This window comes from Neopsephotus bourkii, unplaced genomic scaffold (genome assembly GCF_033783945.1).
Source record: "Neopsephotus bourkii isolate Nb327-2 ecotype Australia unplaced genomic scaffold, CSIRO-AGI_Nbou_v1 NB_1037, whole genome shotgun sequence".
Classification (NCBI taxonomy): domain Eukaryota; kingdom Metazoa; phylum Chordata; class Aves; order Psittaciformes; family Psittacidae; genus Neopsephotus; species Neopsephotus bourkii.
The window spans coordinates 3,301,087-3,320,368 of NW_026901526.1; the positions used below are offsets into that span (position 1 = coordinate 3,301,087).

Consider the following 19,282-nt stretch of genomic DNA (forward strand, 5'->3'; position numbering starts at 1 on the left):
AAGAAGGGTAGTAAGATCCATCATACACCAAGCATTTACATGATACTGAGTTACATGCTTGGTTGATGTTTTCACTTCAGTAAACTTCACTTTAATTTTGCAAAGCTGCTATTATGTCTGCTAATGTGGAGAGACTTTCAACACCACGGTGCTAGAGGATATATTCAGAAGCACAATTGTCTAAATCAAGGTCTAAATTACTGTCAGCTATGGAAAGAAAAAACAATACCCTGAGTATTTTCCACACCTGTAATTCCAAAATGTATTTTGTATGTCATTATTTTAGATAGAATTTTGGTATGAGCTCTTATGATTTACTTTGAGGTTTGTGTACTTTGATTCTCTTCCATGATCTCATACCACATTTCATTTTCTGTCGTTCTGCTCCCTTTGTTGTGTTCCATCTGCTGCTCACTTTGTTGAATCCAAAGTGATTTAATGACCAAGCTAACCAAGAACACTTTACCATTTAAAGAAAACCATCTCCCTCACTTAGCTTTCAGCACAACTATAGCATAAGATGTTCAATTTATTAACAGCATCATCTGAAGGACTGAAAGCATTTTGTAAACATTCATTAACCAATGCCCACATTTTCCTTTTGTGATAGATTATTCCTGCCTTTGCTGTTTACACCTGCCTGATCTGCACCTAAATTATTGTGTGTAGTCTCCACACTATGCTGTGAACTGCAACATTTGGGACTTCAAGAGAGATTCACATAGCAACTTGTGTTTAAAAGCAAGCCTTGAGGAAAATTTTAGCACTTGAGGCCAAAATTTGATTCTGAAGATCCTAATTTTTTCTATGCCAAATTCTGCTTTTGATCAAGCAGTAGCTGTGTGCCTTTACTCTATAAAGGATGTAGAAGCAGGTGTCCACTCTCACACCAACACTCAGTGAAGACCCATGAATGAAGTGACAGGGAACCACTGCCTGTTGAGAGGCCCAGACCAGCAGATTCCCCAGTGCATATCTGTGTCACAGTATGACACAGCCATGCTCAAAACTCCTGCCACACATGAAACAAAAGGTAGATGCTTTCAAATTTGGATGTGTCATCTTCTGACCACCTGCAATATAAGAAGGTAGCTGGTGCCATTTCTCCGTGCTGCAGGACACACATTATATTTTTAATGTCTCCCAGAGGTCACAAATTCAAACTGTTTCAGTACCTTGGATCAATCACAAGAAGGTGTCCTGGCCATCCATCTCTTATTCAAAAGAATATTCAGGAACTGCAGCCACTGCTTTGTGGAAGATTGATGAGAAATTTTGAGGTTTCCTGGGAATTTTTATCCCAGTTAGGGACAAGACTCTCTAATAGGAAGGTGCCATGTCTTGTTTACTCACAGGTTGAGAGCTTTTGCTAGAAAGGTATTTATGTTGGGTTTGGCTGGGGTAGAGTTAATTTTCTTCACAGTACCTGGCATGGGGCCATGTTCTGGATTTTTGCTGGGAACAGTGTTGATAACACAGGGATGTTGCTGAGCAGTGCTTACACAGAGTCAAGGCCTTTGCCGCTTCTCACCACACCCCACCAGTGAGTAGGCTGGGGGTGCATAAGGAGTTGGGAGGGGACACAACTGGGACAGTTGACACCAACTGACTGTATAATGGCATGCTCAGCATATAAAGTGGGGGGAAAAGGAGAAAGTGGGGGGACATTTGGAGTGATGGCATTTGTCTTCCCAAGTAACAATTACGCACAATGGATCCCTGCTTTCCTGGAGATGGCTGAACACCTGCCTGCCCGCCCATGGAAAGTGGTGAACGAATCCCTTTCTCTGCTTTGCTTGTGTGCAAGGTTTTTGCTTTACCTACTGAACTCTCTTTTTCTCACTTTTACCTTTCTGATTCTTTCCCCCATCATACCAGGGTGAAATGAGTGAGCAGCTGTGTGGGGCTTAGTTGCCAGCTGGGGTTACACCACGACAGTATTACAGCGAAATCCTGTCCTGAGGTCAGAGTGATAAAACAACCAAAGCTTCCACTCTTTGACTGATGTTGCGACCAAAACCCCTTGGTACTTATAGACTTGTATAATACAGCTGTTTATCGACTGTTTTTTTCATTACAGATGCATTGTCTTTTCCACCCATCTTGACACAGTATCTGGTATTTACATCCCTCCCTCTGTTATATTCAGCAGCGAATAGGGTCTGGTTCATTTGATTAACCAGCCATTCTGCAAACAGCCATAAACACTAATCAACCCCCATGCAGTGGGAAAGCTTTAGGGCCAGGAATGGTAAATAGCCCTCTCCTGCCATTGCAATCTCAGTGAGGGAGTTGTGTGTTCTATCTAGATTGAGTATTTTATGCAAACTGATAGAAGAATGAAATGTGGTTACAGCCTGGTTAAAGTGTTTCTTAAAATATTCCACATGGCACTCTAATCCTCGCCTTCTATATCTGGGCTATTGAAAAGAAACTGATTTAGTGTAGTCACATTTTCACACTGGACAACTCTGCCACCTAAATCAAATACAGAGACAAAAACTACTTGCTGGCAATTTAACTAAAGAGAATAAAATGGTGGAAAAAAACACAATTATCTTTACTCTTCAGCCTAAGGAAATATTCTGCTTATTTAACACAAGAATTTAGCTTTATTTTCAGTTGACACTCTCTAAGAAAGCCAGCTTACCTACCTGGCATACCTTCCTCATTGTCCTCCTCTTACTTCTAATTTTTTAAGCTGATGACTGGAAAGTTCACTCCATCTAAATTTCTTTCCAAGAATAGCACTCAGAAAACATCTCAGTTGCTTGAATCAGGTCAGAAAAGGACAATAGCATGAGGCACCATAATATACTGTTTAGAAAACACACATTACTTTATTTAGCTCTCTAAGGATTTTGTTGCTTATGAAAGGTGCCATGCTAATGCCAGAAAACAAGAAGTTTTCTTATCATTTTCACTTGTCACTGCCTATGGAAGCACACCACTGACATATCCCAGTCTTGCAGGTCTGAGTAACAGGAGAGAGAAAACTACTTTTCTACATCCATCTGACCCTCTACTCAGCTGGGGCTGCCGTGTTGCTGAGTATAACCATGGAAAACCTGCAGGAGCTGAACAAATTGTGCAGGTAATGTTTAGAAAAGCTCTCCTGAACTCCCACAAAAGAGGTCAGAGAGACAATGTCAAAAGGCAGAGCCCATATAATGTCTTCCCAGGCTACTCTCTGGTCCACCCCAGGAGCCATCCACAGCCTGTATTCACAGCTGTGACTTGCATGCAGAGTCCCATTTTAGTTCAAAGCACTCCTCTCCTAGATTTCAGAGCCCTGCACAGATATTGGGAAGAAAGCTGTGGGAAACTGCTGAATGGGATTTGAACCCTCCCTGAAATATTCAGTGGGAGTTAAAGCTGCACATTTTCATTTCACACTGCTCTGAAGGAGGCAAGTGGATAAAGCTAGAAAGCAAAGCATCCTCAAGAGGTAAAGATCATGTCCTGACACCAGACCTTAGTGCAGCCTGACAGCATCCATCTGGAGACTTTCTGCTTCCGATAATTGTCCTTTAAAGAAATAATCCCCTACATCCCAACCTCAGGACTTTGTTGGCATGAACCTGGTTTAAGCTCACAAAAGTTAAATCATATGTTCTGGCGCTCTGCTGAGTAGGACACCAGTTATTTTTGTGTAAGAATTATCCAGTTTGAACCACCAAAATCTGGTGCTTCAAACTAGTTCTCTTCCTCCTTTCTCCCTCCTTAAACACAACATAAACATCTTCTTTTCCTCAAAACACTTGGGGTCCAAGAAATTAATATATTCCAATAAAACACAGTTTTACTAGAATATTTCCAACTAGGTATAATCAGATGACTGAGGACAATGTCAAAAAGCAGCCAGGATGCATAGGTAAAATTTTGGGTTCCTCTTTTGTATTTGAAAACTAGTCTTTTCCATGCTTTATATCTCTAGATGATATCTTAGACCACACTGGATTTTTTCCCTCCTTCCTATTTTGAGTCTAGGATGACCGTAAGGGCAATCATTTGTTTTAGTTAGAACTTCTGGTACTTAGATACTTTATACTTCTAAATGTCAGAGACGTAGGTTGATTCTCCTAAGTATTCTGCCAGTGCTTTTTAGTTTACAGCTTAATTTTCCCAGAGCATCCTTATTCCTTCACTAGCATTTCACTGCCTACCAATGTGCTTGTTAATGCACTGATTATTTAAGGATGATAGTCTAAAAATTTGCTACCAGAGCAACTGCAGGTTCCCCTTGAGCTATCCTCTTTTGCTCTCCTATTATCTGCATCTGTATGAGTATTAGAATTTAAAAGTTCTTAATGATTTAATGAGGGACTATCAAATGTCTGACAGTGCTACAGATCTATTCACTGCATTTGCTTGTCTCTAGAATAGACTTTTTTGTTGTTTAGTAACAAGTTATTTACCAGAAATTACATTCATCTGACAAACTTTTAGGAATGATTGGCACAGCAGCTTAAAAAAAATGCAAAATGAGATCTCTCTGTTACTTCTTATACCTCTCTACCATTTTAGACTTGCAGCCTTATAGTCCAGTATCACAGTATGCTAGAGATTGGAAGGTACCTCAAAAGATCATCTAGTCCAATCCCCCTGCCGGAGCAGGAACACCTAGATAACGTTACACAGAAACGTGTCCAGGCGGGTTTTGAATGTCTCCAGAGAAGAAGACTCCACAACCTCCCTGGGCAGCCTGTTCCAGTGTTCTGTCACCCTCACTGAGAAGTTTCTTCTCAAGTTTAAGTGGAACCTCTTGTGTTCCAGTTTGTACCCATTGCCCCTTGTCCTATCATTGTTTGCCACTGAGAAGAGCCTGGCTCCATCCTCGTGACACTCCCCAAGTACACTCCCCAGTACATCTATTCATATCTCATTTCTGTTGCATATATCCTTTAAACAACTTTACAGTTAATCCCATAATTTGCATTTCTTAATGCATCACCGTGTATTTGGGTATTATTAAAATATGTTAATACACAAAAATACTAGCTGGAAACATTAAAGCAAGAAAGTGAATGCATTACCAAGTTCTGTGCCTGAAGCAAGAGTATGCTCTCCTGTTTCCATCTATCTATCTATCTATCTATCTATCTATCTATCTATCTATCTATCTACCTTCTATCACTAAACAGTCTGCATTTCCCCTTATTTGTGATACGTCCCCGGTGCAGCCCACCACACTGTAAGTCTGCAACTGGGCTTCAAAGAGGTAGAGTTTTGGAAAGCTTCATCTGATTGCAAATTGAAATTCACAGAATTCATTGCACAGAGAAACAATGTAAGCTGATGGAGATAGCAAAGGGGATGTGTGACTGCACAGAGAGGCAAAGGCTGGAAAGAAGAAATGCTCAGATTGCTGGGGAACAGTTGCAGTAGCTGGTATCCAAACAGAAGGGACATAGTGTCAAAAGCAGAAAAATGAAAAAGTAAGGGTGAGAGAACGAAGTGAAATGAGAATTCAGAAGGAAAAGAATGTACCAAGGTTGCTGGATCTGGGTAGGAGCCTGTGTAGTCCCCAGCATCTTCATGAATCTGGAAATGTTACAGAACCTCTGTAGGACAAACAGTAAGTTAATGGAGATAAAATGGAGAAATAAGAGCTCACAGGACCAGAATAACAGCTGCCTAATACCTTTTGTGTCCCTGTAGCCAAACCAGAATGGTCTAAATGCCAAACAACTCTTCTCTGTCAGGAACTCTACGGAGTTTTTCTTAGGGTAATGAGAAACCAAAATGAGGAATCAAAGCATGGACACACGTCTCTGTTGTGGAAAGTGACATGAGCCACAGAGGGTGTTTGATGAGGGAGCTGTGGGTTTACTACTGCCTTTGCATGAGTAAGTGAAAAAAATGGGGAGGACAGAAAGAATTGACAAAGGAGGGGATATAACCCAAATTCCTATTTCTCCCTGAGGCACCAATTTTTGACAGACCTTTTCCATCGATAGTCTTGAAAACAGATATGGAACTAGGTTTGGGCACAAAAGGAATTGTTTGGTTGTTAAACTGCACTAATTCAAAACTCACCTTCTCCCTCCATAGGAAATTTGCTGCTAAGAAGTGACCCAAAGAAGTAACAAAAAATAATTCCAGAAGGATGTTTTACTCATTGCAATCTTCTTCCTCATAGGTTGCACAGAAATGGCCCACATTTTCTGACCAGACTCAGAAAGCATACTTGTAGGAGTCTGTAACTTCCATCAGGCATCTCCCTTGCTTAATATAGAGCGATCTCAGATGCCAAAAATGTAACAGAACTTGTTACATCATTCCAATTCCTGCTAAATCAAAATAAATGACCACCTGCCAAAACGGAATGACATATAAGCAGCACATCCCATTTCTGAAGACACGAGGCTTTAACAGAGCAAAGCAGTGAGTGCTGAGCTCAAAGTCACTCTGCCGTGACAAAACCTGAAGTAACGTACACGCTACTCAAAAATCCAAACAAAGGTGTACCCCTCCACAAGCTGCTGATGTACAAGGGGAGGTTCACTGCTCTGCTAGTGTCACAGCACAGCTGGGTTATTCCTCTCCAGGTTTTAGTCTTTTAAAGCTGCTGGTCAAACTCTTTTGTCTGAGGTAATGCCATGGACAGAAGAGCCTATGAAGGCAGTACATACAATTTTAGCAACTGCTTTAGAAGTAGATTTATGGGCTGGAAAAAGTTTATTATCTAGCAGAGATTTCCCTGTATTTCTTTTTCACTATATAATCCAACATGCTTTCACTGTAGAGACGCTGCATCAGAACCACTGTCACTCTAGCAGTACTGCTCAGATGACAACTGACATGCAACAAAACTGCCTCCTCAGTACCTCTCTGCCCCAAAGAATCTTCCTGTCCCAAACCCTTCCTGTCCTCTGCAGCTGGTAAACAGAACAGAGAACATAATCTAATTCTGGTTTTGAGAGAGTAATATGCAGCAGAACTTTAATTTTGCTGTGAGTACATGCATAAAGACATCTCCTGTTTTGCACTCTTTACTAAAGCCTGTATTTTACTCATGAGATGGTTTGTATCAGCACCCATGAGAGCTGTTTCTCTTTCACACCTCTCCTGAGCTAATGCATAATAAATGCACTTGTCACACACTAAACAAGCAGGAGCCTTTTTTTTTTGGTTTGTTTGTTTGTTTGGTTTGTTTGTTTGGTTTTTAAATGGAATATGACAACAGCATTGCTCTGTTAGATCAAAATATGCAAAAATTAAGCTACTTGTTTGTAGGGGTGGGTTCAGCATCCTTTCCTGTTTATGTTACTCTTTCTAACAACTTCCTCTCAAACATTGAGTGTGGCCAGCTGAGAAAACTTCAGCAACAAATAATGCTAGCAAAAAAAAAATCCTTTGAGGATTATTCCAAAATTTATCATCCCCTAAAATCCCAGCTTTAGGAGGGAGCTTGGAATTTCTACAATTCATCACTTGCCAGTGCAAATGAAAGCAACACTCATGCTGCTTAGTATTCAGAAATTTAAAGTTGCTCATATATAAAGCTCGGGATTACGGTATTCAGATGTGATATGGGCACAGAAACAAGCGGGGATACATACTACTCTGGCAGCAATTCCCAAAGCTGCACACTACCAGAAAAAAGCACAAGGAGATATAAGAGGGATAAACTAAGCATTGCCAGATACAAACTCTTCATATATGTAGCCACAAGCAGTCATTCTTCATGCTGTTGTCCAGCTACACTTGCTATCAGAGCATGGTTTTGCAGTCCTCCCTTCTCCACTTATCAGAAATATCCAAAATTCTCCAGAAAAAAAGAAAAAAACAAACAATAAAAGAAAAAGGGAAACTCCTATTTGTTATTTCTACAGGTAGAGACAGAGGGATAACTAACACAAAGTTAATACTACTTTCTGCATGTGTATGAGGATTGTTTTAGACCACATGTTTGGTAATACACCACATGCCTTGCAGTGGCAGCTAGCCTCACACTTCTGCAGATCTGGTTTCCTACCATGAGGGCACAAATACATGCGAGCTTTTTCTCGCATGACACCATCCTTACTAGTCCACTTCTACACAAGAGAAACCTCATGTGAAATCTCCACCAGCAAAGGAATCAATTTTCCTCTGTGGACTGTTTTGCCTTGTTAAAACAACAGGCATGAAGTACTTAGCTTTGCATTTGGCCATCATGATGAAGGGTGGGGACCCCAGTGGGGACTACTCCATCCCATGCTTACTCCTCAAAGGGCTGTTAGCTGTCCTTTTGCAAGCTGAAAAGTCTGGACATAGCTCTCTGCAGAATACAATTCTACAGGATTCAAGCAAAATTAGTGTATTTTGTTATTTCTTTTTATTATTGCCATTTCTAGTCATGCAATATGATCTTATTTCGGTAGGTACTATACAAAATAAACTTCCAAAAAAACCAAATTCCCAGCTTAGGCACTCCCAACCATGCTCTAGAGAAGAAAACTGTCTACATAGGTAGGAAAGAAACATGAGCACCTAAATTAGGCACCTAAAGCTGCACATGATGGGAGTATAGTTGTAGCCATGACAGTTGAAGGATCTAAGCGAACCAAGGTTTTAAGAAAGAATTACCTTTGAACAGAAAGGATATATCTGTGGGGGAGCCCCTAAATGACCATGCTTTCAGGCAAACAAACTTCTGAAAACAAGCAGAAAACTTCAAGATTAGAAAAAGGTCTCTGAAATTAATGCAATTACATTAATCAAAGAGGCAATTCAAGAGAAATATGTTGTTGGCATCACTGAAGCTGGAGAAAATGAGAGACAATAAGGACTGATCGCTCAATAGAATCTCTTTTTTCCTCCCTACTTTTTTATACTGTATCAGACTTTTATGAACTTTAGCTCCCATGCTCATCTTTTGAAGTTAGGCTGTAGCTCTCCTTTGAGGATGAAGGCTGAAAGGTCAGACACAGAGAGGTTGTTTTCTGAGAAATACTCATCTGATAATGGCTGTGTCAATTAGTTCATTCTTCGATATAGTAGTTCTTTAGTTTTTACTCATGTCACATCTATGATGATATTTAGATGACTGCAGCGTGAGTTCCTCTCTCCCCTCTTGTTTGCTAGCTATAAAGTAAGCCAAATGAAGAGGAAGAAAACATAAAGAAAGAAGAAGACAGTGCTGCTCAGTTGATAGTAGATGGGTAGTGTACATAGCACCCCAGAGACCTAGTTGTCAAGGTTTTTGTTAGTGTAATAACAAAGGAGAGTGTTAAGGAGTTTGAAGAAAAGACAAGACTACTGTATTGAGGGAAAACTTCATAGTTCAGAGAAAAGTCCTTGGAGAAAGCATGAAGATGCTTGCTTGAAAAAGGAGTTGCATTGGAAGTTCACACAAATGATTTCTAATTCAGAGATGAGAAAGCTACAGGGGGAGTCAGAATCAACCATGAAAAGCCTTGAAACTAAAGGCAACTTTTCCTTTTTTCTTCTTTTTTTTTTTTTTCTCAGGAGCATTTCCAATAGAACTAAATGTAAAAAGAGTGCTTTATAAGGCCCTGGAAAATAACACAGGAAACTACTGAAGCGACGGACTGGAGGTTGTACGGGTAAATAATAGACATGTTATGGAAGATAAATATGCAAACCTTAAATCATAGAATCATAGTATGGTTTGGGTTGGAAAGGACCTTCCAGTGCAGCTCATCTAGTTCCAACTCCCTGCCATGGGATTGGACACCTTCCACTAGTCCAGGTTGCTCAAAGCCCCATCCACTCTGGCCTTGAATGTTACCAGGGATGGGGCAGCCACAGTGTCTCTGGGCAACCTGTGCCAGTGCCTCACCACTCTTATAGTGAAGAATAGAAATAGACACATAAGCTTAAACAACAGAAAGTACAGGAAAGAAAAAGATGATCAATTCAGCTACTACAGGTTGTATGTTGAACTGAGTTCGTGGTCAGACAAGGAAAACACATAAAATTAATTTCAGATAAAAGGAGCTCACTTTAGCCTAAGAGAAGCACAACTGTAAGTTGGCTCCTTGGAGCCATAAGTTGAATTTGTTTGGACTTGACAATACTCAGACATGAGATACAGATAAAAAGGGCTATGGTTTTGGATGTAGCCCACAAAAATTGGAGAACAGTTCTGGAAAATTCTACAAAATAATACAGAGATAAGAGAGCGAGCAAGCAAAGACAGTTGTGGAAGGCAGAGTGGCACGGCACCACAGCAGGACATCAGTCAGTGACATCTGAGGCTGCTGAAGTGACTGGCAGGCATATGCAGACTGACGTTTGAACAGAAGTCATGAGCAACTTGGACAGCATTTCAATGAGAGCAAAAGGGGGAAGGTGCATTTGGGAGCATGTAAGATGAAACAGGAGAAGATGAACTCAGATAAAATTTTTAGGAAACTTTGGAGACAAAAGGAATACAGCAGTAGCTGGCTTGCTTAGTAGTTGGGTGAACACATGTCTGTGCAGATCCAATACCCGATATATAGGCTGACTCAAATTTTGACTTACATTTTCATTTGAATAAAGCCAAACTGCAGAAAATAACTTTTACAGGTGCTCTACTCAAGATAAAACCTGTAAAAACTCTCTAGAAAGTCAAAGTTGGATCAAACTTTAGTATATGCTTAGGAGTGTTCGTGAGGGAGAGCAAGCCTTTCGTTGAGCCTACCTTGAATTCCAAGAAAATGAGGCAGCGTGAAAATAGTTTTACATCTCATTTTTAAAGCTATGCACGGAATCTTCCTCATGCTCTGTAAAATGTCACATATCAGTTACTATACATCCACACACGGGCCCCCTAACCTAAACAGGCAACTATTAAGCTTTTGATAATGCCTGAAAGATGCCTTACAGTACACTTGCATGGCTTTCTGGTCAGGACTCTAAAGTTTTGCACGGCTGCAAGCCCTAGATTTGGAAGCTAAGATAAAAGGGATTACAGGAAAAAATAAAAATAAATAGCCAGACCACCCATGATAATACAAAGTGAGGACAGTAGGTGCATTTTGTACCTTCAGGCACCTGTCAGCTCCAAGTCATGGACTGTAGAGGAGACAGTAATTGCAAAATAGATAAATTGCACTTTCAGCTGTGGGTCTGAACATGTCAAGGTCTTAAGAATACTGCTGAACCTTATTACTTGTAAAGCAGCAACGGAACATCTCATCTGCCCAGGAAGGATCACCTCCAGAGGCATAGACGAACCAGGGAACTAGTGTCTGGGTTGATAATTAGTTTGCTAACCAACAGCTGCACAGCATAGCTGACCCCCTTGTAGTGAGTTAAAATATAAGGGGGACTGGAGTACAACCACAGAATTTTGATATGCTCTTGTCTTTTTTTTTTGCTTCCTACGTCTTTCTTAGCCACTGTCAAACTGCTATGAGTAGAGGTCCAATATCCAAGAAGTCTGTTTCAGTTATCTCTTGGTTTCAGTGTCTTTTTATTGGACAACTCCATAGGCAGAAATGTCCACAACAAAGATGTATGGACTTGCACATATTAATGAGATATTTTTGTGGTGTGATCGGCATATTCGCCACTAAAACATGATTCTAATGGCAAATCTGTGAGTAAACAATTAGTTAATTTTTTGGCACATCTTTTGGCCAACCTTCATGCTGTTGCTGTTGCTGAAAACAAATTAATAATAACCATGTCCAGTTATTAACAACTTGTTCTAGCACAGAACCGTAAATCATTATTACCCCTTTCTTCCTCAGACAAATCAGTTTAACAAAGCTTTGTTATGGTCTATTCATAGGTAGATTAAACAGTTTTATTATTATTACAGTATTCTCAGGAAGGTAAAACTGCCATCCTCAGTGTCATAGAATCATATGATTTGGGCTAAGACCATCTGGTTCCAGCCTTCCTGCCATGGGCAGGGTCACCTCATGCTAGATGATGTCACCCGAGTCTCTGCCCAACCTGGCCTTGAACACTGCAGGGATGAAGCATTTACTACTTCTTTGGACAATCCATCCCAGTGCCTCACCACCCTCACAGTAAAGAACTTCTTCCATATATCTATCCTGAGCTTCCCCTCTTTAAATTTGAACCTGTTATCCCCTGTCCTATCACTACAGTCCTTGACAAAGAGTCCCTTCTCAAGTATCGTTGTGGGCCACCTTCAGATATTAGGAGGCTGCTATGAGGTCTCTTCTCCCGGCTGAACAGCCCCAACTTTCTCAGTCTGTTACCATATGGGAGGTGCCCCAGCCCCCTGATCATCCCCTGATCATGGCCCTCCTCATGTCTAGGGAAAACAAACAGGCTTGGCAGATGCTAGCATGTTTCCACTGGCAATGAAAGTAGGATCATAAGAAAAACAAAATCTCAAGACCAAATTCCTTTTGATATCATGTGCAAGCTGAAGAGGAAATATGAGAGCCTAAGAGGAGTTTCTTTTAATACATGACCCAGAAGCATTATTTCACCTGACAGTCATTTGGAAGTTTCCTACCAGCTAAATGTTTTCCAGATAGAGTTAGGCAGAGGTTTCAAATGCATTCGGATTCTGATGATGCAGCCTGGGAAAGGAATTTTCCACTTTGTACTGCTGAGAAAAATGCAGATGCTGTAGGCTATGGTATCATGTTCAGAGGAACAAGGTGGGTAGGATAGGGCATTAGGCAATATTATACTCTAGGGAATAAAGAGCAGACAGGGGCACAATGGAAGTGCTTCATTGTATTTTAAATGGGAATAGTTCCAAGGATGGGAAAGCCTGTAGTGCTTGTAAAGGATTAAGCAGGGTAATGTGCTTTTCAAGAAGACATAAAGAGGTATGTAATGTGATATGTTTAAGCCTAAATGATTTTTCTTGGAGTCCTCAATGAATGTTTAAGCAGGCATGACTTAGGCCTCTGTAAATCCTCTCTGAATAAATAACTTCCATGAAAATAGAGATTCCTTTGACAGAATGAGATGCATATTTCATAACCTATGCAAAAAAGGAAAATCAATTTGAAAACCACGAAACATGAATACTAAAGAAAAAAAAAAGAAAGATAAAAGTGAATATTCTTCAGAGTAACCCAAGCATATATAGGAATACATCTACTCTCCCCATCTGGTTTGATTTTTGAGGAAAACAACTAAATGCCTCTCTACCTTCAGTTCAGATCTTCAGCTGCTCTTTTTTGCCTTTTGATAAATTTAAGAGACAATAAGTGGCAGAAAATATCTAAAGTGCCTGCACTTTTCAGGCCATTGCCTGTTTAATGTATCTCTGTTCTCTCTTCAGGGTAAATCTACCCAGCTACACCAGACCCGATGGTGTATACAGCTGTTCACTATGGATAGAATAGGAGCACAAACATGTATGTATGCAGTTGATCTATGAGAAGAACAGAACCAATATATATCAAAACTTGAAAACTTACAATGAAACGATCTTCCCATCTTATTTCTCTTGCCTGCCCTGCCCTCCTGCCAGGAAAATCAGGTCAAAGCAGTAGATTACCTCATGCAAAATGGGACTACACAATCACTGTCATTTGGCTATATTATATTTTCACTCACACAGGTGCTATTCCCCATGCAGTCACTGGTACAGAGAGCACACAGTCCTGCTGAGCAAGCGGGACGATGCAATGAGTAAATCAGCAGATGATCCCACTCCCCTTCCTCCTGTTTATATATACATCACTGTTAAAATACTACATTCCTTAAAATAAAAAGAGTACCACTGTAATTTGTGGAATAAAATCAAGGCAACACTGAAGAACTTTTAAGACATTTGGCAAAGCCTCGTCTGTGATGTTTACTTGAAAACCTCATTTAACATTGGAGAAGGTGCAGCAGGGACTGTTGTTAAAGAAAAGCATGGCCACTGCATCCATACCATCCTTTCTGCACATCTCTCTCCCATGGCAGTCCCTCCTATCACAGTCCCTTCACGGTTATTAGACAGCCTAGTGGAAATCCCTTTCTACAGACCCATTTGGAAGCACTTAAGTCTCAGCCATCACTTGGCACTCTAGGAACTCCAAGGTAACAGCCTCAGAGAACTTGAATAAACTGCTGTTCAGTCATGCTTTAGTGCTGATTAATGGTAGAAATGAAACAAAGCACAGAGGGAGACCTGTTGGCTCAGCTTGTCCAGTGTCATAATCTGGTTGAGTTAATAGCTCTGATGTGGCCAGTTAAATTCATTCAAGACCCTGAAGAACATTACAAAGTACATAAATAAGCTAAAGGGATCCACGAATTCTTTCCTCTGAAATGTGTTCATTTTTCTAAAGCACGTCACAGAGATTATAACTTCTGCCTTTTATCAGATACCTTTTTAAATATTATTTTTTTCTTGCCTAATAATAGCTTTTAATATCACATTCTTCATCCAGCTTTCTTATCAGCCCAAATGTGATCTCCCAAAAGTTTCCGTTTGAACAGCAAGTGACAAATAATCCTCTTCTGTCGTTTCTTCCTTTAAGGTGAGAGAACAGGAGGAAACTGCATGCATAGGTAGACATATATGTTCATTAGAATCAGCCCTGAGCTCTCTGATATTTTAAAATTGAAGGGTGGGTGGTTTGCTCACAGGCTGCAGCTTGGCTTTTCAACACCATCATTTCCAAGTGCTTATTCTTGGGAAGCAGAGGCATGAGAAATTAAATAACTCAGATATTTCTGGTACTGTAGGCTTTAGGACAGCAACTGCCATGTTTCTAGGAGTGAGAAGTCAAAGACTGTAATCTGGAATTATCTGCCACCATGTTACAGTGGTTGAATTTTCAGCTAAAAGCCATTAGTCAACATAGGTGTGTTTGACATGCTCTGGTTTTTTATTTTGAAACCCTGAGTATAACTTGGGAAGGCAAACCAGAAAGAGGCCACCTTTTTTTTTTTATACATATATATATACAAAAGGCAAACCTCAGCTTTATCAGCCTCTTCCAAACTGAGCTAAAATATATTTTCTCAAAAAAAGCAATTTCCTCTAGCCAATAAATCTTCAAACTGTCTTTTCTTTTCCTTGTTATTTCAACTTATGACTTTATCTAAAGGGGTTTCAAAAGTATGGTTCCCCAAGGCCTCTCTTGCCTCTTCTTTCATGCTGTTTAGTCCTTCAGAGGAGAAATATGATCTCAGTTATACAGAGGGTGGGTTAGTGATTTTTAAGACTCAAAAAGATCTTTGTTATTTTGTAGTTCTTTTATTATGAAGAGACTACCAATGATTTCATCATTCTATTTAAGATACTCTTTTCTCTCATATGTTTGTATCCAGTGTGAAAACACCAGAAATTATAGGTTTTCCTGGCAAATGGATATTGGTGGAGACAAAAGGCAGTGTTTGTCTGGATTTTCAGAAGTTGCTAAGCCAAGCTTAGAACAAGTGTATGCATGACTTGATGGGTATTTGCTCGAATCAGCCTTCAAAGTTTGAAGTTTAAGATCTATAAAATATGATATCACTCAGATTTTGTTTAAAACTCTGTGAAAATAGAACAGTAGGGAAGAAGTTTATATACAGTCACTTGTAAACCCATATTCACTTTCATACCAAACACTTTCATGGACCAGTGTTCTTGTAAAAGCTGTAGCTGTCAACCAAAACACTGGGAGGGAACTATTGCATTCACAAATGTGCCTATGCAAATTGTCTCTGGCTCCCAATGAGGGTAAATACAGAGGGTAGCCGTGAGACTCTTCTTTAAAGCCAGACCATCTTTTTTTTGCCTGCCTCTCTCAAAACATACATGACTCAGTGCTACAACTGAAAGCTAAGTTTTTCAGTGCCAGGAGTCTACAAAAGAAAGTTAATCAATGTCTTGTATTAAAAGTGCTTTAAGCTTTGTACAGTACATTGCCACATAGCTTTCGGGGTTATAGTCCAGCGATCCTATTCCCATTCTGCATTCTGACAAATGCATTCATCTCTCATACCTGTAAATCCTTTTCAGAGCAAACAATCCAGGTACTTACATTTTAAAATCTTGTTGAAAGCAACTACATACTGAGAAGTCACAATCCTCTGTGTTGATGCGATCGGCTTGCAGAAATTGGTACCAGGCATGATCACTATCTGGGTGCAAATGCATCCCTTATAGTTAAAAGCAACAACTAAGCAAATGTGGTGTTAAAGCAGATCATCTCCAATGGGAAGACAAAACCAAATCATACCAGTACCTTTTGGATACCTGCAGTCGACTCCAAGACATTGTTCTCTGAACCATTACTTCTGTTAATCATCCGCCACATTTGGGAATACATGCTGTCCCTCTCAAAAGGATTCATCCCTTTCACTCGGACATGCTCATAGACTGCAGAGTCCAACACAGTGCCGTAAGGAATATCCGTCTGCCTTGAGAGATCCTGGAGAGACCTTAATTGTGGGTGAAGAAAAGAGACAGAAGGGACTTGAAGCCACATTTTCAAGAGGCAGGATCTGCAGGCAAGCAAAGGGCAATACATTGGAAGACAGATGTCAAGCCAGTTTCTTTTGTTTGGTGGTTTGGGTTTTTTTTATTGTTTATTTTTTTTTCTTTTTTTCTTAAAAGAAAAAGTGAGGCTGAAAAATTGTATGGTTTAAGACACAAGGAGAAATATGAGGTGGAAGAAAGGGGTGGAAAAAGTGAAAATGGATGGAAAGAGAAAAACAGAAGGAGTAAGAGGACCTTGTCAAATGCCAAGCTCCTTTGAGCAGGGGCAAAGGAGAGGAGGGAGCATCGCAGTCCCTCCAGCCATACACAGCAAGTTCAGGAGGAACTGAATAACCCTTTATGAGCCTGCAGTACCACCACACATCTGGCTGCTGGGGAGCAGGAGTATCAGCACCAGAACTCACCAAATCTAGCACAAAGCACCTGGCTCTGAGTACTTCTAAGTGCTACTGGATTACACAACGAAGAGCAGATTTTTTTGTGGTATTCCTGCACTGAACTGTGCACCCACAACACGGGTCACATCCTACACTATTATCAGCAACAAGAAGATTTATGTTTTGGTTTTCTGAACTGCCTTTTCATCACAGTACATGTTATTTAGACCAGTAAATTTGTTCTACTTGACATATTATCTTGTCTTACGCATTTCCCAGGGAGGTTGTGAATGCTCGATTCCTGGCAGTGTTCAAGGCCAGGTTGGACGAGGCCTTGGGTGATATGGTTTAGAGCGAGGTGTCCTTGCCCATGGCAGGGGGGTTGGAACTTGATGCTCTTAAGTTCCTTTCCAACCCTAACTATTCTATGATTTTATGAGTCTATGATTCCCTATAAGTAAGAAAATTTAATTGGTTTAGAAGTTACTACAGCATCCCACATATGTTTTTGTCAATCCTGCTTTGGACTTAAAAATGCATTTTAGAACCCTTTAAAGTGTTTTTACCTCTTGGCCTTTATTTTCCTGTCCTATAGAATTGCTATCCGGTACCTGTGGTTCTTTAATGACATTCATTTAGGTTTCAAAATAACTTGAAACAAACAAAATACTTGAAAACATCTATGCCTAAAATCCATTACAGTTTTCCTGGCAAAAATTAACTTTTTATAAACTGTTTAAATGTAGTGGATGACACCAAAGGACAAATCAAGGGGCTGAATGTTGTGCTGAAGTAAGCAATAGCAAATTGTAAAAGCTCAATGCAGCCACAGAAAGTGCAAGCACAAATGCAGAAAACTCATCAAATTCCAAGTTGTGTTCCTAAAATATGTAAATATAGAGGCTAGTGAAAACGGCCCTATGGGGGTCGGGTGCAGGAGGAATTCTTAGATGTTCCAGGGATGGCACTGAAAAAAACAGTAATCGAATCTCAAAGGATATGTACGCCTCTGAACACAACAGAAAACAGGAACAGAAGAAATCAAGAGCTCAATGGCAAGGGTTTAGAGGTTAGTTGAGTCAGAAAGAAATCCTTTAAAATTCAGATATGTGGGCTTAGAAGAACACTGAACAAGAGCTAAAGTTTAAGCAGATAACATATAGCAAATATAAGGAAGGGATAAATTAAATTTTGAAGAGTAAACAGCTAATGGTATTAAACCCCCCACAGCGCTCTCCTCTTTCTCCAACAATACGGCATTCTTCTTCAAGAACATAAGCAGTATCTTCAAAGAATCTACACATACGGGATCATCAAAGTAGAGCTGCTAGATGAAACTTTTCCTGAAACCAAGTATATTGGTATTCTAGCAGAGGACTGAGACATGCCCTTTTTTTTAGGAAGAAAAATGTGAGACTTTAAGGGACTAAGGTATGAGGAGAGTAAGTATTATGGCTAATCTGTAACTGAAAAGTAAAAAAATAAGATTATCAAGCCCAGATAAACACCTGTGAGTTCTGAAGGATCAAATATGAAATGACTGAGCTGTTAGCAAAACTGCGAAACCTCATTACAGCCAGTGTGAGAAAAGGAAGCAGTAAATATTTTTAAAAGGATGTAGTTGTAATCAGGGGAGTTACTAGAAGTAAACTACTAAGGAGTTATACTTAGATTTAGTAAATAAACTGAAATAAGTATTGATACCATTTTAAAGATCAGTCCTGAAAATTAGATATGACCACCAGGTAGGTTTCTCCAGGGAAAGCAATTCAATAATCTACTAGACTTTGAAATTACTGAAAACCCCAAGAATTTAAAAAAGACTTTCATCTTACCAAACAATGTACGGAAAGTGGAAGTATGGACTGGCTATAATGGTAGAATTTAGAAATGCTTCCTGGTAAGTAACTCTTGATAGCATTAGGAAAGCAAATACTCAGAGTGGATGCTCTTGAGGGACTTCAAGGGTAACAAGACCAGCTTTCACAGAACTAAAAGCCTGAACAAGCGAAGTGTGGACCTGTTGAGGGGTACAGCAGACACAGATATGGTTGAGATGCTCATTGCCTTCTTTGCCTTGCTCTTCCCCAACAGGGTCTCCCAGGTCTCTGTGACTAGAGGCAGGGTTCAAGGAGGCAATGAACAAACAGCAGTAGGTGGTCAAATAAATGCCAGCTAGACAAGACAGGGATTGGTTGAGAGCACTAGAGCCATAGAAGTCCATGGACCTGGCAGGCTGAATCGAAGTGTCCTGAGAGAGCTGTCCAATGTCCTTACAAGACTTCTTGCTTTAATTTTTGAAAGGTGAAGGAGAGTGGGGGAGATCCCTGACCACTGGAGAAATGTCAAAACTATATTAAAAAAAGGTAAAAAAGATGATTCATGGAATTCAGGTGGGCTATCCAACAGCACTGGGTGAGTCCTCTCAAGAGCGCCAGCATTGGGTGAGTCCTCTCAAGTCCTCTCTCTGAAGGAGAAGCAGCTGACTGGGAGCAGTCAGCATTGATTTACCAAAAGTAAGTTGTGCCTGACCGATCTGGTTGCT

The 19,282-nt window shown here is 40.2% G+C and overlaps 1 protein-coding gene across 1 annotated transcript in view; it reads right to left on the minus strand.

Moving 5' to 3' along the window:
• Positions 1 to 19,282, minus strand: part of GRID2 (glutamate ionotropic receptor delta type subunit 2) — a 581,701-nt gene that overhangs the window by 84,985 nt on the left and 477,434 nt on the right. Inside the window, exon 12 of the mRNA XM_061360976.1 lies at positions 16,107 to 16,302. Within this exon, the coding sequence (XP_061216960.1) occupies positions 16,107 to 16,302 (196 nt within the window). The remainder of the gene's footprint in view (positions 1 to 16,106; positions 16,303 to 19,282) is intronic.